The 24587-nt window shown below is 31.0% G+C and overlaps 7 protein-coding genes and 1 long non-coding RNA gene across 8 annotated transcripts; 5 read left to right on the forward strand and 3 right to left on the reverse strand.

The window, feature by feature from the left end:
- Positions 1–31: 31 nt before the first annotated feature.
- On the forward strand, positions 32–1984 carry LOC113386898. The gene is made up of 3 exons (XR_003368023.1): positions 32–109; positions 177–254; positions 1674–1984. It is a non-coding gene; the product is annotated as an uncharacterized LOC113386898 (long non-coding RNA).
- A 4686-nt stretch (positions 1985–6670) lies between these two features.
- Positions 6671–8931, forward strand: LOC113386468 (putative odorant receptor 92a). The gene is made up of 5 exons (XM_026624248.1): positions 6671–6870; positions 7502–7726; positions 8108–8306; positions 8634–8789; positions 8866–8931. Exons 1-5 carry the CDS (start codon positions 6671–6673, stop codon positions 8929–8931), a joined length of 846 nt encoding a protein of 281 aa, XP_026480033.1.
- Positions 8932–10785: 1854 nt separating this feature from the next.
- Positions 10786–11547, reverse strand: LOC113386469 (phosphopantothenoylcysteine decarboxylase-like). Its single transcript, XM_026624249.1, has 3 exons — positions 11369–11547; positions 11102–11305; positions 10786–11046 (listed from the first exon to the last, which is right to left on the reverse strand). The coding sequence occupies exons 1-3, from the start codon at positions 11516–11518 to the stop codon at positions 10786–10788; spliced, it is 615 nt and encodes a 204-aa protein (XP_026480034.1). The 5' UTR covers positions 11519–11547.
- A 7-nt stretch (positions 11548–11554) lies between these two features.
- LOC113387012 (cytochrome c oxidase assembly protein COX19-like) lies at positions 11555–12166 on the reverse strand. The gene has a single exon (XM_026624772.1). The coding sequence runs from the start codon at positions 11821–11823 to the stop codon at positions 11572–11574; it is 252 nt and encodes an 83-aa protein (XP_026480557.1). The 5' UTR covers positions 11824–12166; the 3' UTR covers positions 11555–11571.
- A 2369-nt stretch (positions 12167–14535) lies between these two features.
- LOC113387010 lies at positions 14536–20277 on the forward strand. Its single transcript, XM_026624770.1, has 3 exons — positions 14536–14603; positions 17351–17576; positions 20071–20277. The coding sequence occupies exons 2-3, from the start codon at positions 17387–17389 to the stop codon at positions 20244–20246; spliced, it is 366 nt and encodes a 121-aa protein (XP_026480555.1). The 5' UTR covers positions 14536–14603; positions 17351–17386; the 3' UTR covers positions 20247–20277.
- A 26-nt stretch (positions 20278–20303) lies between these two features.
- LOC113387014 lies at positions 20304–20606 on the forward strand. Its single transcript, XM_026624774.1, has one exon. The coding sequence runs from the start codon at positions 20316–20318 to the stop codon at positions 20487–20489; it is 174 nt and encodes a 57-aa protein (XP_026480559.1). The 5' UTR covers positions 20304–20315; the 3' UTR covers positions 20490–20606.
- Positions 20607–22438: 1832 nt separating this feature from the next.
- On the reverse strand, positions 22439–23231 carry LOC113387017 (mitochondrial import receptor subunit TOM7 homolog). The gene is made up of 3 exons (XM_026624776.1): positions 23061–23231; positions 22732–22780; positions 22439–22487 (listed from the first exon to the last, which is right to left on the reverse strand). The coding sequence occupies exons 1-3, from the start codon at positions 23158–23160 to the stop codon at positions 22472–22474; spliced, it is 165 nt and encodes a 54-aa protein (XP_026480561.1). The 5' UTR covers positions 23161–23231; the 3' UTR covers positions 22439–22471.
- Positions 23232–23453: 222 nt separating this feature from the next.
- On the forward strand, positions 23454–24247 carry LOC113386471 (protein-glutamate O-methyltransferase-like). Its single transcript, XM_026624250.1, has 4 exons — positions 23454–23632; positions 23735–23840; positions 23911–24007; positions 24075–24247. Exons 1-4 carry the CDS (start codon positions 23559–23561, stop codon positions 24245–24247), a joined length of 450 nt encoding a protein of 149 aa, XP_026480035.1. The 5' UTR covers positions 23454–23558.
- The last annotated feature ends 340 nt before the right edge of the window (positions 24248–24587 follow it).

Consider the following 24587-nt stretch of genomic DNA (forward strand, 5'->3'; position numbering starts at 1 on the left):
ATATAACTAATATAATTTTTCTTTATTTTCAGGTATTACAAAAATAAGGATACGACTGCCAACCGGTAGCTTTACTGAGAGGCGTTTTCTAATCACGACAGAATTAAAAGTAACTTAAATGGGACGATTTTAACTTAATACATTGTTTATAATTGTTTATTTGTTTTTTTTTTAAGGTATTATTGGATTACATGATAGTTCTTGGATATCCAAGCGAGGATTATAAATTTATTTCGAGCTGGCCAAGAAAGGATGTAAGTGATAATAAGTTCAATAAGTCATGCATAATTTAATAAATAATTAACATCCCGAAGGAGAAGTTTATGTTTTCATCAAAAAATCCGACTCGCTAATTTTATGTTTTCTCGACGTTTTAAGCCATTCAGAATCGAATGAGACCAACATTTGGAAGAAGTATGTGCGTGTGTGTGTCTGCGTGCGTGTATGTGTGTGTGTGTGTGAACAAATTTTTGCCGTAAATCGACGTTTGATTGGGAATCGTGCTGATTAGTTTTTAGTGAAGATCGGCCGGGCCGTTTCTTGTAATAATGTTTCAAAAAAAAAAATCGACGATTTTCATGATTTTTGTTGATGAGTCTTGTAGAATGTAGATCATACTAAAATATTACGGCCCTTCGACAATTGGTTTAACTTTGAAAAATCGTCAAAGTTTGCAAAAATTAGTATCGTTTATTGACATTTGACAAAATTAAACCTTCGATCGACGTTTTCTCAAAAACGCCTGAACCGATTTCATAAATTTAAAAGCTGTTTGATGTATCTCAATGAGGACTATAATTTGTCAGTTTCGTGAGACGATCTGCCGAGCCGCGTCTTTGTAATTTGAAAAAAAGTTGTTAAACTTTTCGTCCACATTTAATCTCAAACTACCGAATCGATTTGAAAAAATCAAAAACTGTTCGAAAGGTATTGGTTGGAAATGATACTGATTAGTTTTAGGTGAAAATCTACCGAGCCGTTTTCTTGTAATTAACTGTTGAAAAAAAAATTGAAGCCGATTTTTATGGAACTTTTTTTGACGATATATATCATGGTCTTATAGAACTTACTGAAATATTACGGCCTTACGACAAGTAGTTTCATTTTAAAATTAATCAAAGATTAAGAAAATGAGTAGTTTTTTTGACGTTTTGTTAAATTAAAATTAGACGATTTACTTAGTACTTGATCTTAATGAACATAGTAAACCATTAAAGTCCTATGGAAACTGGTTCAATTATAAAAACTGGTGATTTTTGAAAATTTGCTATTAGAAAATACTCCGAGTCAAAGTGTTCGTTCGTTTTCAATCATGTGTAACAAATCCACTTGGAATACTTGTAATCACTCATAAATTAAATTATTTTTATTAATTAAGTCGATTAATTACACATATCGGGAAGTTCATGTAACTTGCCTCAAGGCTAAATACCAAACCAACTAGTTTAATAATACTTCGGACCGACTGGAAACTAAACTTACTAGGCAATTCTGCCTCATAAAATAGCGTTGTCATAGCAACGCTATCTTATGCTTGGTACTGTGAAAATGTCTAACTATTTGCGTATTTTACATATAAACAAGCAAGGAAGAATCTTGTGATATACTAGATATTAATTCTAATTCTAACTAGAGTTACTTATGCATTATTATTTGTATCGTTTATATTTCAGTTAACAACAATCGACCCAGTATCGACACTTCAAGAACTGAAACTGTATCCTCAAGAAACTGTAATCATCGAAGAGCGCTGATAATGTGATGATCCTGATAGTGTTAGAGACTAAACTAAAGTCCCCCCCAACCCATCAGACCATTATTATTATCGAGCCAAACGATTAAATTTACTTTATCTCAATTATGAAATATCAAAACTGCGCTGGTTGTAATTTGCCAAACAAAATTGATCAAAAACAAAAACGAGTGAAATATTTTTTTACGTGTGAACTGTCTCGTTTGATTCGTCTTTTATATACTGTTGTTGATTATGATGATTTTACCCTTTTTTTGGTTAGCTTAGGGTGACTAGGCCAGGAGTATATATTATATTTTTGTGTACGATTTTACATAATTTTGCTATGATTATATAATTATATATGTATTTATATTATAAGAATTGGATATTCTTGTATTTTAACCCGATAGAAATGTATTTATAATAAAAATAGTTTTATGTTAGACTCGTTTTCTTTGTTAAAAGAAAATTGTGACTACTCAATTGATTTGAATGATTCATAACATTCGATTCCTATTGAGATGATTGATTAGTTTTAGTGAAAGGCAGGTCCAGTCGTTTTGGAGATACGGAGGAAAAAGTGCTAAAAATAGCAATTCGATTCGATACAATTTTTAGCCGACGTTTTCGAAAACGCTGCTTAACCGATTTGAATGATTCAATAAACATTCGATTCGTATTGATAGGGAGATGTGCTGGTTAGTTTTTGTGAAAGGCAGGTTTACTCGTTTCGGAGATACGGTGCAAAAAGTGCAAAAAATAGCAATTCGATTCGATACAATTTTTGCCTACGTTTTCGGGAGCGTGCTCTCAACCGATTTGAATGATTCAAACAACATTCGATTTATATTGTTAGGTAGACGTGTTGATTAGTTTTTGTAAAAGGCAGGTCTAGCCGTTTCGGAGGTACGGTGCAAAAATGACAATTCAATTTGATACATTTTTCCGTCGACGTTTTGTGGCGCACGGATCAACGGATCTGAATGATTCAAAAAGCATTCGATTCGTATTGATAGGGAGATGTGTTGTTTAGTTTTTGTAAAAAGCAGGTCTAGCTGTTTAGAGGTACGGTGCAAAAAGTGCAAAAAATAACAATTCGATTCGATACAATTTTTAGCCGACGTTTTCGAAAACGCTGCTTAACCGATTAGAATGATTCAATAAACATTCGATTTATATTGATAAGGAGACGTGTTGATTAGTTTTTGTAAAGGCAGGTCTACTTGGTTTAGAGGAGGTACGCAGCAAAAAGTGCAAAAAATAGCAATTCGATTGGATACAATTTTTAGCCGACGTTTTCGAAAACGCTGCTTAACCGATTTGAATGATTCAATAAACATTCGATTCGTATTGATAGGGAGATGTGCTGGTTAGTTTTTGTGAAAGGCAGGTTTACCCGTTTCGGAGATACGGTGCAAAAAGTGCAAAAAATAGCAATTCGATTCGATACAATTTTTTGTCTACGTTTTCGGGAGCGTTGCTCAACCGATTTGAATGATTCAAACAACATTCGATTTATATTGTTAGGTAGACGTATTGATTAGTTTTTGTGAAAGACAGGTCGAGCTGTTTTAGATATACGGGAACAAAAGGTGCAAAAAATAGCAATTCAATTCGTTACAATTGTTCGCCATTGTTTTAGTGACCACTGCTCAACCGATTTGAATGATTCAGTAAACATTCCTTTCGTATTGACGGCGTGATGTGCTGATCAGTTTTCTTTTAAAGGCAGGTCCTGCCATTTCGGAGGTACGGTGCAAAAAGTGAAAAAAGGCAATTATATTTAAGTAAACAGAACAACCGATTAGGATGATTCAAGAAAAAATCGATTCGTGTGAAGTGCTAATTAGTTATTGTTAAAGGCAGGTACGATGCAAAAAGTGCAAAAAACAGCAAATTCAATTTGAGAAAACGGTACCCCCGATTAGAGTGATTCAAAAAACATTTTGGAGACGTATTTCGGAGCAAAATTATTGCAAATTCATTACAAATCTTTGTATATTATAGATTTATATATATTAATAAAATTATTAGTAGACAGGTAGACAAGCACATGGGTTGACAGGTAAACAGATAGATATCTCTTGCAAATGTGTTTACTATTGAATCTGATTTATCGGGCATAAAATAGCTCTATCTTATGCTTGTTTCTTGTTAGTGAATATGTGACAATGTCTATTCATTTGCTGTGCGATCAGGCGTATTTTACATAATAAACACAGCAAGAAAGAATGTTGTGATAACTGCATCATCTAGAATCCTGTTATCATAACATTTTTTGCTTGTTTATATGTAAAATACGCCTGATCGCATGGCAAATACATAGACATTTTTAAAGTTTCACTAACGGCGTTGCCATGGCAATACCATTTTATGAGGCAGAATTACCCCCTAATTCTTTTACTTAATGCAGCTTCTACATCATCATAAAGTAGTGCACTAAAAAGTGGGCACACAAAGAAAACAAAACTACACGACTTAGATGTTTCCTGAACAAGTTGGAATATTGTTTTTGCGGTTTTTAAAATGAGGATCTGACTGTAAGTACTAAATTTTTATTCGTAATTTTCATATTTACTTGTCACATTATTTAGTTAAATTCAATTTAGTTCTACTGAAGGATGACTCACGACTATCGCCGAAACGTATCCGGACTTTATAATATTTTCTTTTAAAGAAATTCAAATTTCAATATTCGTGTTTTATTATATATTACCTTTTAGTCTCACAAGAACCGCCGTTAGGTATTACTTCGTGGGGGGAGGATCTAGAATTCTGGAATTCCTACTCTTGATTACACTTCTGTCTTTACTTACACTTGATTACACTATACTTTAACAAATAATAATCGACATTTATTATTAACCATGTTGTCACATCATGTAACCGTTTTTGTTCTCATTTTTTATTCAATCTCTATCAAGTCCGAAATAACTTGATGATTATATAGAAAAGTTCTCCATTTTTTTCTCGCAGGTGTACGTAAAACGGTCAAGACGTGTAATTTGAGAAAAATTTGATTTGTTTTAAGTACACACATAAATTATGTAAAGCACCTAAATTCATAACATCATTATAATAAATTATGGCGTAGACGGAGAGCCGGTGGCAAAAAAACTGCACGTGTTTCAGTTTATACATTTATTTAGTTTGGACTTTGTCAAATATTTTTACCACCGGCCCTTGTTTTAATGTGTCCTTTATAAGATATTTATAATATGTTAATTTTATTATATTAGTAAAGTTACCGAAAAAAAATCAAACAGTAATTTAAATAAAATCGCGGCGGTAAGTACTTAATATTTTTACATATATTATGTTATTCATTGTAAAAGGCAGATCCATCATACTAAATAATTATAATAAACAAAATAATATATAGTAATATTTAATTAAAGGGACAATTCTGCCGTAACAGAGCTCATAACATAGCGTTAAAATCTTATGCTTGTTTATAAGTAGTGAAAATGTCTATCTATTTGCCGTGCGATCAGGCGCATTTTACATATAAACAAGCAAAGAAGAAAGTTATGATAACAGAATATTCGATGGTGCAGTTATCGTAAGATTCTTTCTTGCTCGGAATAATATGGGACGATACAATTTCTTTCAGGCAATAGAGTAGAATCTACTTTGATTAATTATTTATTATTATTCAAAAATATTTTTATTATATTTTTTATTATTTTAAGGTGATTCTGATAAAATGGACTCCAAATCGAGAAAGTTCCATCCTTCGCAAAATCTTTTGCATTGTGCAACGGAATTTTCTTAACCATCGGTTTGAGTGTTCGACAAACCAAAAGACGTTTCGGTGTTAATTATTTTTTGAAATTTATGTAAGTATTGAAAAACATCTAACGGAATGCTTGGTATCAAGCGGCACGATAGCAGAGTTTCACTTGAGATCATACTGCTTGATACCCAACTAATTTGTCACTTAAAATCATAATTTCTTGAATAGCTTGGTACCAAAAATCACTTGATATCAAAAGTTTTTGGACAGCTCGGCATCGAGCAGTATGCCATCAATTTCTCTCTTGGACAGTTTGATATCAAGCAGCTTGATACCAAATTCTCGTTTGAGATCTTAATTTTTTTAGCAATTTGGTATCAAGCAGTATGTTACCAGATTTTTACTTGATATCAAAGATTCTGGACATCTTGGTATCGAGCAGTATAATACCAAATTTTCACTTGATATATATGCTTGCACAACTTGTTATTGAGCAGTATTAATTGAGTTCACAGATTCTTGCATAGTTTAATATCGAGCAGTATGACACTAGAATCTTACTTGAAGTCATAGATTCTTGGACAGCTTGGTATCGAACAGTATGATACTATATTTTTACTTGATATCAAAGATTCGGTATCAAGCGATCAGATTTTCACTTGATATTATACATGCTTGCACACCTTATTGTTATTGAGCAGTATAACAGATTTTTAATAGAGTTTATAGATTCTTGCATAGTTTGATATCAAGCAGTAATGATAAATGAAAAATTTAGATCTCAATATGATTTTAAATAAAAATAGCTTTTTCGGGATGCTAATTAGATTTATTAAAATAAAATAAATTTATTAAAGGCAATCTGCTAAAGTCAGCTTTATATCAAGCAGTACTGATAAAAGTTCTCTCTTGAAAATTCAGATCTAAATTTGATTTCAAACAAAAATCGAATTAATGTTCCGGAGATAAATTGATTTATGATTTACATTTGATTTGCTCAGATATAACAAGATAGCAAAAATAATGAAAGTTACAGTATTCATAATAATGAAAACGTTTAATATTTCTCGAATATTTTATTACAATACAAGAAGTTCCAGCAATTTGCCTTCAGACACGATGCTATACACCACTAGTTTTTTTCTATATTTTATTATTTATCTATTTTCAGTTACGTTTTATGTATGGTTGTCATCTACATGTGCATCTTGGGTGAGTTGATTTATTTCCTGAAGGGCCTAAACAATTACACGAACTTTTTGAAATTGACCGAAGTAGCCCCATGTGTCGGTTTTTGCATTTTGGGGGTTATTAAAGTGGCCACGGTGCAACTGCAGAAGCAAAAAGTCGGTGATATCATTTCCAAGTTGGAACAGATGTACAATAATGCCGATGAGAGGTAGTAATAGATAATAATTTATCAATAGATAATTATTATCGTATTAGCCACCGTCCATTGTTTTATTCAAATTACGCTTCTACAAAAATGTTCAAATTAAAAATGTAAAGTTTTTACACGATTTTGAAATAATATCTCACCTTTCCGACAACTTACTGATTAGCACGAATTTTTCAAGACTAAGACTGGCCAAATCGGTTCAGCCGTTTTCGAGTTTTAGGGAATCATTTGATCGAGAGCTCCATTTTTATATATAAGATATGAACGATAACAGCGTGTGAAAATTATTTGCTGTACGATCAGGCGTATTTTACTATTTCTTTTCCAGATTCAATTCGATAATAACCAAAACCATAAAAAGTATGATTCGCAAATCCGTGATGTTCACGACATTGATGCAGTTTTTGATCTGGATCTTCAATGTATGCGCTTTGTGCACCACTGCTTATTACTATTTTGCAAAAAATGAAGTGATACTTCTACTGCCGTATTTAGTGTGGACGCCATTCGACTCTTTTCGGCCTGATATTTATCCTTTTATGTATTTGTATCATGTCGCATCGGGGTAAGGGATAAAAGACATAAAAAAACAGAAGTATTTATTATATTAACATCAATTTTTTTGTTTTAGTTACGTTGCTATGAATGCCCTACTAGGAGCCGATTTGTTATTCTCATTCCTCACAGGACATCTCTGTATGCATTTCGATTTGTTAGCCCAAAGGGTTGCCCGAATCGGTTTCCAAGATGGAGAATCGAATAGGGATGCTTTAAATCAAATTAGTAACAAATCTAGAAATGTTATGATGCACAAGGAGTTGGTCGATTGTATACAACGACATAAAGTATTAATCGGGTAAGTAAAAGAATTTTTTCCTCCATTTTGTCGGATCTATTGCCAAGTTCACTTCAAAACCAAATGGCGTCGGTTAAGAATGAGTCTGAAGTTAGTCCTTTGTTTCTCTCATACAATAGGTAAATAATTATAGAAAATAGAACCTATTTGAGATTAAAATTGGAAATAAAATTTGTTGACGTTTTCTGCTATTTATATAACTTTAAACAAAAAACGTCGGTGTTCTGTAAGCCATCACCATCAACTGTTTTTTACATTATGAAGCTTAAAATGGCGGGTCAAAAGCCTCCTACCAGATTTTGGTGATTTACAAAAGCACAACGTTAAATAGCGACATAATTAATTATATTTCATCCAATTACAATATTTCTTTTTTTTCAGAATTAGTGAAGAGTTAGAGAAAATCTTCAGCTTCTCGATTTTCATGAACTTTTCAGGAAGTTCTGTCCTGATTTGTCTGGTCGGCTTTCAAACAACTGCAGTAACAGGAGTCGCTTTATTTATGTTTTTGATATTTTTAATATCTATGGTGGTGCAGATTTATCAACTTTGTGATGCTGGACATCAACTTATAGAAAAGGTAATAAGATAATAGACTGAGGGGTCAATTCTGCCTCATAAAATAGCATTATCTTATGCTTGTTTCTTGTTAGTGAAACAGTGAAAATGTGTATGTATTTGCTGTTCGATCAGGCGTATTTTACATATAAACAAGCAACGAAGAATGTTATGATAACTGCGCCATATAGAATTCTGTTATCATAAGATTCTTTCTTGCTTGTTTATATGCAAAATACGTCTGATCGCACAGCGAATAGATAGACACTTTTACATATTAACTAACAAGAAACAAGCATAAGATCAGTTAAAGATACTAAAATTATTATTGTTTTTTTTTTTTATTAAGAGCGAATCTTTGTCGAAATCCATTTACGAGAGCGATTGGAATAATTGTGACCGCAAATTCAAGAGATCTGCACAAATTTTAATGGCTCGAGCACAAAAGCCACAAAAGTTGACTGCTTTGAGGTTCTCAGTGGTTTCTTTAACAAGTTTTGGAAAGGTAACTAATATTAACTTAAGTTATATGTTATTCATTATTACATTTTTATTATTTGTTTTTATATTATTTGTTGCAGGTCATGAGTACTTCTTGGTCTTATTTCACGCTTTTGCAAACTGTCTATCAAGGACCAAAGGATTAAGGGAAATATGTATAGAAAATTATAGTTTATTAATGTAAGTACATTTTTATCATTTATTATTAACTTCCCGTAGAGTAAGTTTTATTTATTACTTTTAAATGTATTAACTTTCCGAAGGAGAATTTTTATGACCGCTAAATTCTAATTTAACAAAAGTACTACTTTTGTGTTAAGAAATTTGAAAACTTATTTAAGTATTCGAATTCTATTAAAAGTGACCTTTCAAAGGAAGTACTTTTTTGTATTCAGAAATATAAATCCTATTTGAGTATTCGGATTCTACTAAAAATGACCTTTCAAATGATACCCCACATGCTATAAAAGATACAATGAAATTTTTTTGAAGTAAAACTTCTTTAGACTCTGAAATCGAAAATCGACATTTTTGCGTATCTCTATGTTTCAGTGATTTTTAAACATTTTGACATACCTTAGAAAAAATGTATGTGTGTGTTTTATGTGGATATCCATTTACGAGATTTTTCGTCGACGTTTTCGGGTCCACGGATCAACCGATTTTTACCGATAAGTTCTAATATAACATCAAGTACTATTTTATGTTCAGAAATTTGAAAATTTATTCAAATATTCGGATTCTACTAAAAACGACCTTTCAAATGATACCCCACATGCCATAAAAAAATACAATAAAAATTTTTGGAGTAAAACTTTTTTAGACTTCGAAATCGAAAATGAAAATTTTTCATTTCTTTACGTTTCATAGGTTTCTGAACATTTTGGCATACCTTAGAAAAATTTATGTGTGTATATATGTGAATACAATTTTTCGTCGACGATTTGGGGAGCACGGATCAACCAATTTAAACCGATAAATTCTAATTTCACAGAAATTAGAATACCTATTTTAAGTATTCGGATTCTATTAAAAATGACCTTTCAAATGATACCCCACATGCCACAAAAAAAATACAATCGAAAATTTTTGAAGTAAAACTTCTTTAGACTCTGAAATCGAAAATGAAAATTTTTGCACATCTTTACGTTTCAGAGGTAATAATCAAGCGATTTCAACGGTTCAAAAGGCATTCGATTCGTATTGATGGGGAGAAGTGATGGTTAGATTTTGGCAAAGGCAAGTCCGGCCGTTTTGGAGATACGGAGCAAAGAATGCAGAAAATAGAAATCGAGTTTCTGAGAGAACGGAGTATCTGATTTGAATGATTTGAAAAACATTCAATTCGTAATGATTGGCAGAAGTAATGATTAGTTTTTAGCAAAGGCAGGTCCCGCCGTTTCGGAGATACGGAGCAAAATTTGTTAAAAATAAAAATTTTGAGAGAAATAAGCATCCGATTTGAATGATTCAAATTACTTTCTGCTTGTTAAAAAACACAAAGTAAAAATTTTTTTGTTGTAAAATTTCGATTTTTTTTTCCAATAATTGTTTGTCAAATATCAAAAATGATTCGCTCTTGTAGCTCACGTATATAATTCAAATGAATAATTTCAACTTGGAATTTAGTTGATATGATTTTTAAAATTATGAGATAAGGTCCTTCAGTCCAATTTATAAAGCTTTTATATTTGGTCTATAAAATACAAATAATGAAAGTTACAGTATTTATAATAATCTATTTGAAAACATTTAAAATTCCACAAATATTTCATTACGGTACGGGAAGTTCCAGCAATTTGCCTTAAGGCACGATGCCATACACCACTAGTTTGTAATAACCATTTATTGTATTTATTTCATTTAATATGCATAATATAAGTGCACTAGTTATTCTCAGTATAGCATCTTCAAAGAAATAAAACATACATGAAGTCAAACTAATATTATTCAGACCTGTGTACCATTTGGAGGTTAGTTTTGATAACAAAGTGATTCTTTCATAATTTTTTATTCAATTCACCAATTACAACATCAACAATAGTATTAACATCAGCCATAGCACCATTACCAGTATCACCGCACACCAAAGTCTTAGAAATGCAAGGCACTTCTATATAGCCCCAATCTTTTAAAGTCTTTATTTGTGGAGCTGTAATGGGGTGATCCCACATTCTCGTATTCATTGCTGGACAAAACAGAAGGGGCTTGGATGTGTTCCAGGCTCGGATTGTGCAGGTTAGGAGGTTGTCACATAAACCCTGGGTAAAGGATAGATGTGAGATTTAAAATGATTTCTGGTAGTTAAGTTCTTACATTTGATATTTTAGCCAAAGTGTTGGCGTCCAACGGTGCAATGCACATGATGTCTGCCCATTTAGTTAAATCGATGTGTAAAACAGGGTCACCACGTTTGTTCCAAAATTTCCATTCATGGTCATCTGTGTATATTTTGACGGTTTGGGGTATTTCTGATTGGTCGAAGAAGTGTTTTGCATATTCTGTTACTATAACTGATATCTGCAAAATGACACAATTATGTTTTATTTATACCGGTGTACCAAGTTTGATGTCTGTACTCACTTCTATATGTATATTGGAGTCTTCAGCTTTTTGGAACAACTTGTCGATTAGTAAAGGTAGTTTGATTGATGCTACACTTCCCGTACAAGCAAGTAAAATGTTCTTATTGCTTGCGGATGCACTGTTATTAACATTATTTACATTGTCCATATTTAATTATTATTATTACTTATCATCTATTAGAGTCTTTTATTATTTCTGTATCAATTTATTTCCTTCTTATCGAATCCAAGTTTAGCAAAATCCTCTCTAGCCATCAACTCGTTGTCCATTCTGCAAGCCAAATAACTTTGTGCCTCGTCACGACATTTAGAATTATCGTTTTTGTTCTCTCTCAAACAACGCATATATTTGATCATAAACAGTTTACATTGTCCTTCGTGATCCAGAGGGAAACTGCCCTTTTGGGGCGCCGTTGGAATGAAAGACTTTTGACCGAATGTCATGGACGACATTGTTAGGTTATGTAATAGACAAATGATATGTAAATGATACAGAATTTGTATGAAAATGATGTTAAAGGGTATTTACATGGTTTTTGTTAATCCGAAGTGTGGTTGTGATTTTATTTGTTTTGTTTAACACAGCGCAAAAGATTGTGCGTGAGTTTTGTTTTAGAAGGAACTGTCAGAATTTGAGGTTATGTTTGTGGAAAGTGAATAGTGTAAAGTATGATTTTAAATCGTGACTATTTTATGCATTTCTATTTTTGTTGTCGATATTTTTATTTGTTTATTGTATTTTGCACAATAATTACACGAAAAATAACGTTTAAATAAATATATCAACGACGTTCAAAGTGACATATGGCAATACTGTTCAAAGTTGCCTGTTGCGTTACTGTTTGAACTGTCAACACCAAAAAATGATTAGTATTTAAATTTAAATATATATAATACATATATAATATTAATAACTATTTGTCTTACACCAGAATCTCTTTATTTCAATTAATTGTTTACTTTTTGAATTTTGGAAAAAGAACGAAAATTCTTTATTTACAAATATGTCAAATCAACAAACATGGCGTCCACATGAAGTTAGTTACAATACAGTTAATACGTTCTGGCGCGAATATTCAAAATCTATTACACACAAATATAAATGAATATATATATATATATATATATATATATATATATATATATTTGCTTTAATCATTTCTTTATTTTCGTGGTTAAAATTTTCCATTCCACATTTTCTTATTTGTCTTCCAATTATAAATATCTAATTGAGTTTTGCGATTTTTAAATATCTATAATATATACATGCGTATATTTATTATTTTAATTGAAACAATTAGTGTGAAAATAAGTACATCATTCATACCATATATACGTGGCACATATAAACCGAAATAGACTTGACTCGTTTAGGAATTAAAATCAATTTAGAACTGAACTGTATTCGAATTGATAGTGTGAGAGCTGGTTTCGTTGCTTATTCATATTGAGAAAAAAAAACTTTACTGTCGTGCAAAGTAAATTCTATAGGAAACAAATAAGACAAGAAAAAACTGTCATTGCAATGAAATTGAAATTTTACATACAGTCAAAATATAATTTAATAGAGGGACTCCACTGACGAGCAATGTAGTTCAGAAACTAAAATTTTTTTGCACAGTTAGCTCCGTATCTCCGAAACGACTGGACCTGCCTTTGCCAAAAACTAATCACCAATTCTCCCTATCATTACAAATTGAATGTTTGTTAGATCATTCAAATCGTATGCTCAGTTCTCTCAAAAAATCGATTTTTATTTTTTGCCATCTTTGCTTCGAATCTCCAAAGCGGCGGGGTGCCTTTGCCAAAAACTAATCAGCACATTTCCCTATCTATAGGAATCGAATGGTAAATGAATCATTCAAATCGGTTGATCCGTGCGCTCGAAAATGTGGACGAAAAATTGTATTCATACATACACACACTCACACACATCTATTTTTCTTAAGATATGGTAAAACGTTCAGAAACCTTTAAAACGTGAAGATATGGAAAAAAAATTATTTCAGATTTTTGGACGATTACAATAACTTACCCTACGGGAAGTTAAAAAGGAGATCTACTGACAAGTAACATAAGGACTCTTTACAACTGATAAACTGAAACAATAAAAATAGGTCTCTAACAAAATAAAAATGAAATCTCTATGGACTAATATACAAAAGTAGGAAAAAGAACTCTACTGACAAGCAAACTAAATTCCGTAGTGATAAACAAAACAAACTCCTATAAAAGGGAACTACTTTTATAAACGTTTTATAAACTACTATAAAAGACAAGAAAATACTAAAAAAAGAACTCTATTTACGAACAAACTAACATAAGAAAAAAAATCTATTGAGAAGCAACTAAAGAACTGTTCACCAGTAATAAATAAACTAAAACAATGTAATTAGAACTCTAATAAAATAAAAAATAATGTGCGCAAAACTTTAATAACAAGAAGACAAGAGGAGGAAAAAAAGAACTCTACTGACAAGCAAACTTTTGAGAAAGTGCCTAAAATAAGGAAAGATAAAAATTTCCATCCGATTCCAACAAAATCGGATGAAAATTTCCATCCATTGGTCAACAAAAAGAACTTAATGACGAAGAAATACTTTCAGTATATCTTTCCATTTGAAATATTAATTCAATAGGTTAATAATGCCTTCTATTCATTCATTGACCTATAATTTTTAGCATGTAATAAAGTAATAAAAATAGACAATTATCGATGTCTAAATCTTCCAATCATATATTTACAAATTATTGAAATATGTCATTATTAGCTAAAAACAATAATGATTATTTTTAACTAAATGGTATAAATATTTAAAAAACGGTAGGTGTGGATACAGAACAACGTCTGTCGGGTCATCTAGTTTATGTATATATATATATAGATATATATATATATATATATATATATATAATAACTCATTTAAAATTCTATTATTCAATTACAATGTGTAAAATGTACACCAGCTCTCACACTATCCTGCCTGCATCACAGGTGATGCACGTAGCCACAAAACGCATACATTGGCATCAAAAATATTTCTTATATTTATTCCCACACACACCTATCCATACATACATACATAAATACATAATTATAAATGATTCTCAATCTTTTCCATGTATTGGTGTAAACCACACCGATATAACAGTTTGATTGTAATTCCTGTGTTGTGTGTTTATTTATTACAAACTACTATTCGGCTTGGCATTATATTGAAGAAAACACTCATGTATGTTGAATAATAATAATAATAATATATTATAAATAATAATAATTAGTAATATTTCGATAATCCTAATAAAATAACGTTTATGTGTGGAAATAATTAAATTAAAACGAAATTTTACGTGTACAAGACAACGCCCATTTTTATACCAAAAAGTTGTACGTAGTGCAAATGTAATAATAATATTTAATATTAAATTTATATTAATAATTAGAAATTTTTGTTATATTATTTCAAATTTGTGTGAAATTTGTTTTACGTTTTTTTTTGTGTTTTTGCTTGAAGTTTGTGGTTAGGTTTGGTTTGGTTTGTATTAAAAGTAGTGTAGTTTAATTTAATTTAAATAAATTTATTTATATTGCTATTTATATTTAAACATGAGTTTTAATTAAATTAGGTTTTATTTAATTAAATTAGGTTTTATTCTAAACCAACGCCCAGTCTAGGTTTTGAAATGCTACTATATAAATTTAAATATTTCACTGATGATGTCATAGAATTACATGTCGAAACGTATGGAAATAATAATATTTATGGAAACTTTTTTCTTTTTCTAATAATTTTGGTTTTGTGTTAAATTCCATCAGAAAAATTCATTTTATTAATATGTATAAGTTTCATGCTTTTAACTTGGTGAATTAACTGGATGATGGCACACATCAAGTGTCGAAACGTACAACAAAAAAAATAATTTTTCTTAACTTATTTTTTTATTTCGACGACTTGACTGTTATAAAAAAAAACTTTATATATATTACATAGTCGAAATAAAAGACAATAAATAATTGAATTATTTGTTATGTACGTTTCGATACCGTATGTGTGTCATCATACAGCAATATTTTAACAATATTGCACCAGAAAAAAACACAGTTCATTATTTGTTTAAATATTTTATTTTGTGTTTTTTATTGTGATTTATTATTATGCTTTGTGTTTTTCCCGGTGTGATATTTTAAAAATGTGCTGATTGATAGCACACATTCAGTGTCGAACGTACAGAATAAACAGTGCGATTATTATTGACTTTCACTTGACTATTGGCTTAAAATATTTAAAAAAAATCATAAGCGACATATTTGACTAAAATTAAGAGACAAAAAATAATTGAATTTTCTATTTGTACATTTCGGCACTGTATGTGTGTCATCATCAGTACATATCTGTTAAAACACAATTTGCTTGTCAGTAGAGTCTCTTTTTATCCTCTAAGTTGTTTTTAATTTGCTCGCCAGTAAAGTCCCTTTTCATGTCTTCGAAAAAACAATTTGCTCGTCAGTAGAGTCTTTTTTCATATTTTTTATCCAGTTTGTTCGTCAGTAGAGTCTTTTTATGTTACTTTTTTTCGAATTTGCTCGTCAGTAAAGTTCATTCTTTTAATCTTCTAAGTTGCTTTCTAATTTGCTCGTCAGGAGGTTTCTTTTTTCTTTTCATACCTTGAATTTAAGTTTGCTTGTCAGTAGAGTCCTTTTAGCATATTTTTTTTATTTTAGTTTGTTTGTCAGTAGAGTCCTTTTTATCTTAAAATTTTTATCGAATTTGCTCGTCAGGTGGGTCCTTTTTTCTTTTCATACCTTGAATTTAAGTTTGCTCGTCAGTAGAGTCCTTTTTACATATTTTTTATTTCAGTTCGTTCGTGAGTAGAGTCCCTTTTATCTTACAATTTTTTTCGAATTTGCTCGTCAGTAAAGTCCTTTTTTTCATATTTTTTATTTTAGTTTGTTTGTCAGTAGAGTCCTTTTTATCTTACAATTTTTTTCGAATTTGCTTGTCAGTAGAGTCCTTTTTTCATGTTTTTTATTTCAGTTTGTTTGTCAGTAGAGTCCTTTTTATCTTACAATTTTTTAGAATTTGCTCGTCAGTAGAGTCCTTTTTTTCTTTTCTTACATTGCAAAATAGAGTATATAAAATAATTATAAGAATCTTTGAGTAACGTGAAAAAAAAATTGTAAAATATTTTCTGAAAATTAATAAAATCGGAATAACAATCGCATTTTTAAAAAAATATCGAAGGTTAAAAAATACTTGAAAATACTATGAAGAATAATGCATCGATTTATATTTAGAGACATTAAGAAGTATCATTCCTATTATTTATGCTGTTTTTATCAAGTTGAATAAAAGAAGATTCTGCAAAGAGTCTCTGGAATGTGTTCAATTTGCAATTATTAGTAAAATTGAAAGGCTGGTGGTTTTGTCTGAAAATTAATTATACAAAAATACACTACACTATTACACTGTGATAAACCAAGCTATTAATAACTGGAACATTTAAACTAATTATTTTTTTTGACTATTTTTGGTTGCATTCTAGTGTGTACAGATTGACTAACGTCTAAATACTGAATGAATTGTGTATACAAATTTTTGCGAAAGTGTAAAAAGACTGGCAAACATATGTTTTTGGTAAAATAATAAAATAATAAAATACACGCTTCATTCAGATATGGTGGCGTTTTTGAAAATGGTCAAGGATTATTTTATAGTCAATGCAAAGCGAATTGTTGTCTAATCTTTTATTTTTGGCCGTCTCGTTGTGTAAAGATATTAGGGCATCCTTTGCTAAATCTTTTTTTAAATAAATTATTTTCGAAATGTAGGATCGTGGGATTGGAAAAATCAATGTTATATTTGAGCTGATTAATGTGATCCGTCAGTTGTGTTTTATTCTGATTTTTATTTTTTAGAGTTGTTAGATATGTATATAATATTTTCCTATTTCTATTAATCTGTGTCTATTATTTTTCCAGGCGTTTAAAATAATCACCCTGCCCATGTAGTGAGCAATGTCGTCTGTGTTCGACGAACGGGATGCCTATCTGAAAAATCCTTTTTACAAGAAAGAGTACGGTGACTTTTCACCATTCTATGCAACCGTTGCAGTTTGCACGATTTTAGCTGCATTCCTATTTATACTAAACATCGTCTGTTGCTGCTGCTCGAAACATCATTCTTATTGGCAAGATAGACACACGGGTAAGGGATAAAGGATATAAATAATAGATAGATAAACTAGTGGTGCATGGCATCGTGCTTTAAGGCAAATTGCTGGAACTTTCCGTACCTTAATGAAATATTCGAGAAATTTTAAACGTTTTCAAATATATTATTAAAAATGCTGTAACTTTCATTATTTTTGCTATCTTGTTATATCTGAGCAAATCAAATGTAAATCATGAATCAATTTATCTCCAGAACATTAACAATCGTCATTTCATTTCGAATTCGATTTAAAAAAAAAATAGTTGCCTAATTTACACAAAATTAAAAAAGTGCTCCCGTATAGTCACATTCTAAACGCATTTGCAAATTATTCTGTGTGACATTTTCACTTACACTGTGCTTAGCTTGGCGGCATTTTCACATTTTTCAACAGTTTTCACAAAATTTCAAAAGTGCTCTAAACATAAACAGTCTAAACGCACTTGGGTAAACATCTGTACCAGAGTGGCGCGTAGACTGTGCTTAGCCTGGGTAATTTAATTTATAATCCAAAATTACAAAAATATTTTATGGAAAATAAAAAAAGATGTTAGAATTTTTTATCCTCAAAAGCAATTGTTTTATCAATACAAGCAGAAAGTTTTTTAGATCATTCAAATCGGACGCTTAGTTCACTCAAAACTGCTATTTTTTGCACATTTGGCTCTGTATCTTCGAAATCGCTGGACCTGTCTTTGCCAAAAACTAATCACCTCTTCTCCCAATCATTACAAATTGAATGTTTTTTAGATCATTCACATCCGATACTATTTCTCTCAAAAACTCAATTTTATTTTCTCCACTCTTTGCTCCGTATCCCCGTAACGGCTGGGCCTGCCTTTGCCAAAAACTAATCAGCACATCTCCCTATCAATAGAGATCGAATGTTTTTTAAACCATTCAAATCAGTTGATCCGTGCGCCCGAGAACGTGAACGAAAAAATGCGGACATACAAAACACACACACGCACACACATCCATTTGGTTTCTGAGGTATGCCCTTTAAAAATGTTCAGAAACCTTCAAAACGTGAAGAAATGCAAACATTTTCATTTTCGATTTTCGGCCCATTACTATAACTATCCTACGGGAAGTTAAAAATTCATACAAATTGGAGAACAGTAAAAAATGTGTGAATATTCTAATGCCAAACAAATGATTTTTTAACTTCCCGTAGGGTAAGTTATAGTAATCGCAAAAAAACGAAAATGAAAATGTTTATATATCTTTACGTTTCAAAACCTTCTGAACATTTTGGCATACCTTAGAAAAAATGGATGTATGTGTGTGTCTTCGGATACAAATTTTTGTCGACGATTTCGGGAACACGGATGAAGCGATTTGAATAATTCAAAAAACATTCGATTCGTATTCCTAAGGAGACGTGCTGATTAGTTTTTGGTGAAGGCAATTCTAACCGTTCCGAAGATATGGGGCAAAAAGTGCGAAAAACGGTAACTCAGTTTTTAAGAGAACGGAGCGTCCGATTTGAATAATTCAAAAAACTGAATCAAATCAAATTTTCATGGAGGTAGGTCTAGCGGTTTCGGAGATCTAGTGGAAAAAGTAAAAAAAAAAGCCATTTGGCGGTCAAAAATGATCATTAGACATATGCACATCAAATTATCAGATATTTTATGAAGATTTTAACAATAAGTATAAATTTTGTTTACATTCCTATGGGTTCCGTACTTATATTTATCCGTTAGACGGCGACGCGGTGCTTACGCGCTTCGATATTTCGTCTCTATGCAGTTAAAGCAGTACAATTGCTTTGAATAAAAGTTCAGAATTTCCAAAATATTTCAAAATAAATTTTTCTTCAGTCTTTTTTTTTTCAAAAAAAAGTAAGTTTTTGTCAAAAATTTATAGTTTCTCAAAAATCTAATTTTTTCGGAGTTATTTTTTTCAAATGTTAGGGACCGATTCTGCCGCAATTTTATGATAAGGTCATGTTATGAAGAATTTTCTATAGTAATGTAGACAAAAGTCATGCGGTTGGTGTTCAGTCAGGTGAATTTCTCAGGTTTTCTGATGCAAAACATAACCTAAAAGCTGCACAAATGTCAAAAAAACGATGTTAGATAAGTGCATGATAAGTGTGTGTTTCTGATACCACTAGATAACATACGAGTGACGTTGCAGTTTATGCTTAAAACGCCGGAATGAACAGCAAATACATGATATTTTGACAGCATTCAGTATGATTCATTCGCATAATGTATGGAAGTCGGAGCATAACATAGCTATGCCGTAACATTTCTCTGTTATGCGGCAGAATCGGTCCATTAATCTTTTTAAAAAAAAATAATATTTGGTACGGAAAATACCAGCAATTTGCCTTAAGGCACGATAGTTTAAGGATTTTTGGACCACCCTCTCTCTTGGTGATAACTAAAATTACCCCAACCTCCTTCAAACAGTACGTGTATTTTTAGAGTAAACCAAGCACATTTGTTCTAAATTTACCCCCCGTATCTTTTTCCAGGTAACCGTTGGTTAGTATCAATCTGGTCAGCAACCCCTCACAAACAACCGCCCTTAGACTACACCGAACTGGAGGCAGGCTACAAGGCACCGGTTATCACAAACGTGCACCATCACTACCCCGAACACATTTCAACGCAGTACACAGAGTTGCAGAAACGCGAAAGCGAAATTTAATCAAGACAAAGATAAAGATTCCATTAAGAAGAAATTTAATCAAGACAAAGACGAAAAGATTCCATTACTATGGCTTTTATAATTTTATATCCGGCCGTTGCCATGCTGGCTCTGTTCATCGTAGGAGTCATAATGATTCTGTTGAGGTACGGCCCTGTTTTGTGCAAGGTGAGACATCATGCTCTGCCTGATGAATCCGATTGGCACAGTAAGACGTATGAACAGAAGATTACGTATGCTTGAAGGAAGGTATGTTGGTTGTTTTGAATGGTAAGGGATTTTGTCTAAACGTCTAAGAAGAAGAATCTCATGCAAATCTTTTAAAATATTACTAGGCCATGTTATGAAGAACTTTCCATACTGAATATTGTCAAAAGCCATGTGGTTGCTCTGCAGTCAAGCGGATAAATGTAAAAAAAAACGATGTTATATAACAGGGTCTTTCTGACCCATACGAGTGACGTTACAGTTTATGTGTAAAACGTCTGAATGCACAGCAAATACTCGACATTTTGACAATATTCAGTATAATTCAGTAGCATAAAATTAAAAAACTACTAAATAACTACTATACTAAAATTGTTTAAAAGTTTCGATTGTACTATCGGCTTCATCATTCAGTTCTTGTGCTTTGAAGGCACATCATAGCGCGGCGACCCGGACGCCAAGACGTACTAGGTCGTCGCATTGCCTATTTGTCTAAGAAACCAGAATTTTTATTTTGTATCTAACAAGAAGAATCTCATGCAAATCCTTTAAAATATGCTTCAGTTATTGTGCTTCAAAGGCACATCATCGGCGCGACGACCCTGGCGCCAAACGTACTGGGTCGTCGCATTGCCTATTTGCCTAAGAAACCAAAATTTCATTTTGTTTGATAAGAAAAATCTCATACTTTGGATAGAATAACCACAAGCAAATATTAGATCTAAGGGAAGTGGTTTAATTATAAAAATAAACTTTAAGTTATTTAACATATAATACATAGGCATATAGTGTTATATGTAGATGTATAAATAGAAAACACTACAGGCTTATGTAAATATGCAACTTAATCTAGACCAATTTTTATAACTAAACGACATCTTACAGGCCTATATATTATGTATCATCTTTTAGTACCCAGCTTTTAAAGCAATATCATCGGTGCGACGACCCGGGTGCCAAACATACCGGGTCGTCGTGCCGATGATGCGCCTTTACTAGTTGGGAACTAAAAGATATATGTATCATCTTTTAGTTCCCAGCTTTTAAAGGCACATTATCGGCGTGACGACCCGGGTGCCAAAATGTCCGGGTCGTCGTGCCGCGTTGCCGATTTGTTTAAGAAACCAGGACAGTTTTAGTGAGATGTTAATAATTAATGCCTCAATGTGGAGTTCAAACTTTTGTGCTCCAAGTTTTTCATTTTACTTGGTATTTAGATGGCAACCCAATGGTTAACTTGTCTGTATTTGATTTTTTTTATTATTATTACACTTTATATGATATTGTTAATATATTTTTAATTTGAAGAAAGAGCTTTTCTCCAAAAATTGATGGAATATTTAGAAACTAACTTCATTTTTCGTTTCTAAGCATTTATTAATTTAATTGAATAAAAATCAAACAGGTAAACCTGAGTTTCTCCTTGGAAGTTGCAATTTGTTTTGTTCAATTGTTTTGGAACAGAATATCAATTTTACTTAAGTTACTTAGTATTAATTAATTTTCATTTCAAAAATATTTACAACGAAAATTTGAAGTGTTTTAACTCTCTTTAGCATTCAAAATAAACCAAAATATTTTCCTTAATTAGAAAAAAATACTTTAATAAGATAGAATTAAATGTATTCAATACAAAGAAAAAATGTATTTGTAAACTAGTGCCTAGTCTAAGACAACTGTAGAATCTCACTGTCAGTTTAGGAATATTATTTTTATACACATCTTTACAAATATGATTAATTACTTAACTTTATATCTATGATCTTATATCTATGTAGTTAAAATCCACTCATAGTTCTACATATTAAATTTATTAGTAATTAGATCACGATACAATCGACATAAAATTTATAATAATAATTAATATAAACTATAGATGCATCGTCAATCCGTCCATTTTTGTATATTTTGTATAAGTATGCACATGTGTGTCTTTTATAAATAAATAACTATAATCTTGTAACAATGTATTTGTGTTTCTTTGATTTTGTGCTACACGGGAGACATCATTGATTTAATTATTGCCATAGTAAACTAGAAAGATGAAAAAAAGTTTAGATGATAATTGTTAATTATTAATTAAGTTAGTAGGGGGTAGGCGGAGTAAAGAAAAAAAATCTTTAGGGGTGATTTAGTTTTATTTAATATAATTTGTTGAAGGATTCTGTAAGGATAAAGATGTTTTTGGACGAACATACAATATACAGGATTATACAGCAGGACTACATCGAATACATGAATTGTTTCTTATAATTTGAAATAATACAATTGCACTTACTTGAAAATCCTCAAAGGCGGCATTCCATTGTCAGATCCCTTTTTGAAGCCTATACAAAACAGAAAACATTAGTTCAACTATTTATAAGAGGTGTAAGTGGCATTTTCCTCAAATGTGTGAATTTCAATACTAACAATTATATTTTTTTCAAGGATTTTGAGGTTAAATTCAAATTTTGCCTCACACACACAAACTCTACAATTTTACCGTCAAACGATTCAGAATGACGTGAAACACCAAGAAAACTCAAATAATCTCTTTTAGGTAAGTTTTAATCATTTATTTACTATCTATCGATTTTGAGGTTATGAATTTTCTATTCAACTTACCGAGATATAATATCGTCGGAATAAATCCATAATGGAAAGTCACTCTACAAATATTAAATACAATCGATGCACGTTCTTTTGCTGCAGGAGATAAACCCATTTTTAATATTATTTAATTAATTTCTGTCGAACTTTTATATGTCGATTTATCTTGTAATTTTTTTGTTTGCCTTGAAGTTGGCTTGAACAAAGATGGACGGAGGAAAACGATTACGTGTTACCATAGGAGATATAAAATAAATAATATTTGTATTTATTTATGTAGATATAACCAAAAATTAACTAAAGAAATAAGTAATTTATAGCTGTTTTTAAATTATATTTTATAATTTTATTATTATTATAATTTTAATTAATTTTTTACCCCTTTGACAGTTGTCCCAAAAGTGACAGTTCTCACTTTCGTCATAACCTCAAATTGTCATCATGCCTTATCAAAATTTTTTCTAAATTAATTAGTATTTAAATTCTATTAAAGTTACTTAATTTATTACCAAAATGTCTCAAGTAGTAACGTGTTTAAAGGATATAGCGACACCAAAAGGAGCTTATTTAAGTGCCCAGTATAAAAAGTAAGTAGTGATGCAATTTTATAATAATAATAGATAACTAGTATTACTAGTATTAATATGATGTAATATATGAAATGTGTTAATAATTATTGGGTTTTGTAGGAGTTTTGCTTATCACACGTTACAAGAAAGGGCTCCTATTATTTTAACAAATTTTTTGGATCATTTAGTCATAGACAGGTGTGAAATTATCGAGCAATATGAAGGAGTAAGTTGTAAAAGATTACTTAGTTTAAAAAGAAAAGAATTGTCTCTTATCTTTGTATTTCTCTTTGTAGGATTCCGCAGAAGAAATTAAACAAATCATAGGACACATTTCAAAACTCAAAAACGAATTGCAAACTAACAAAAAACTACAACCCATTAAAGGACATGGTAAGTGCATAACTATAATATTCTCAGACTGTACATAACATAATAATCTTTTATTATCTTTTTCCAGGTTCCGATGTAAAAACATGGAACAACTTCCTAGAATCCTTCACCGAGTCCCAAGACTTCTACACAACGGTGTTCCTGTACGCAGAATGTTACCTTTACAGAAGAATACAAGAAGCATTCGATTTAACGTTAGTGCTAACTGTAATAAACATAAGTGTTAAAACACTATCATGAGGTAAACTAGTCAGTCGCTTTTTTCTTATTAATTTGTAGATGTAGCTTACGCGATTATGACATCTTTCGAAAGAAAAAAGATGATTCGTTAGTAAAAGCACACTATCCTATTATAGTTGTTTCCAAGTACATGAATGAGATTCAGGGTAAAACTAGCATCGGGGAGGATGAGCTGAGAAATGAGTTTTTCAAATTGCTGAGGGTGAGGATAATTGATATATGTATAAATAGAAATATATATATATATATATATATAATATATATATATATATATATATATATATATATATTTCAAAGTAACTGGCAGTCGAAAAAACTATCAAGATATATATATATAATA

This window comes from Ctenocephalides felis, unplaced genomic scaffold, assembly GCF_003426905.1.
Source record: "Ctenocephalides felis isolate EL2017-DRISC unplaced genomic scaffold, ASM342690v1 CF-g0.4_SCAFFOLD_03571, whole genome shotgun sequence".
Classification (NCBI taxonomy): domain Eukaryota; kingdom Metazoa; phylum Arthropoda; class Insecta; order Siphonaptera; family Pulicidae; genus Ctenocephalides; species Ctenocephalides felis.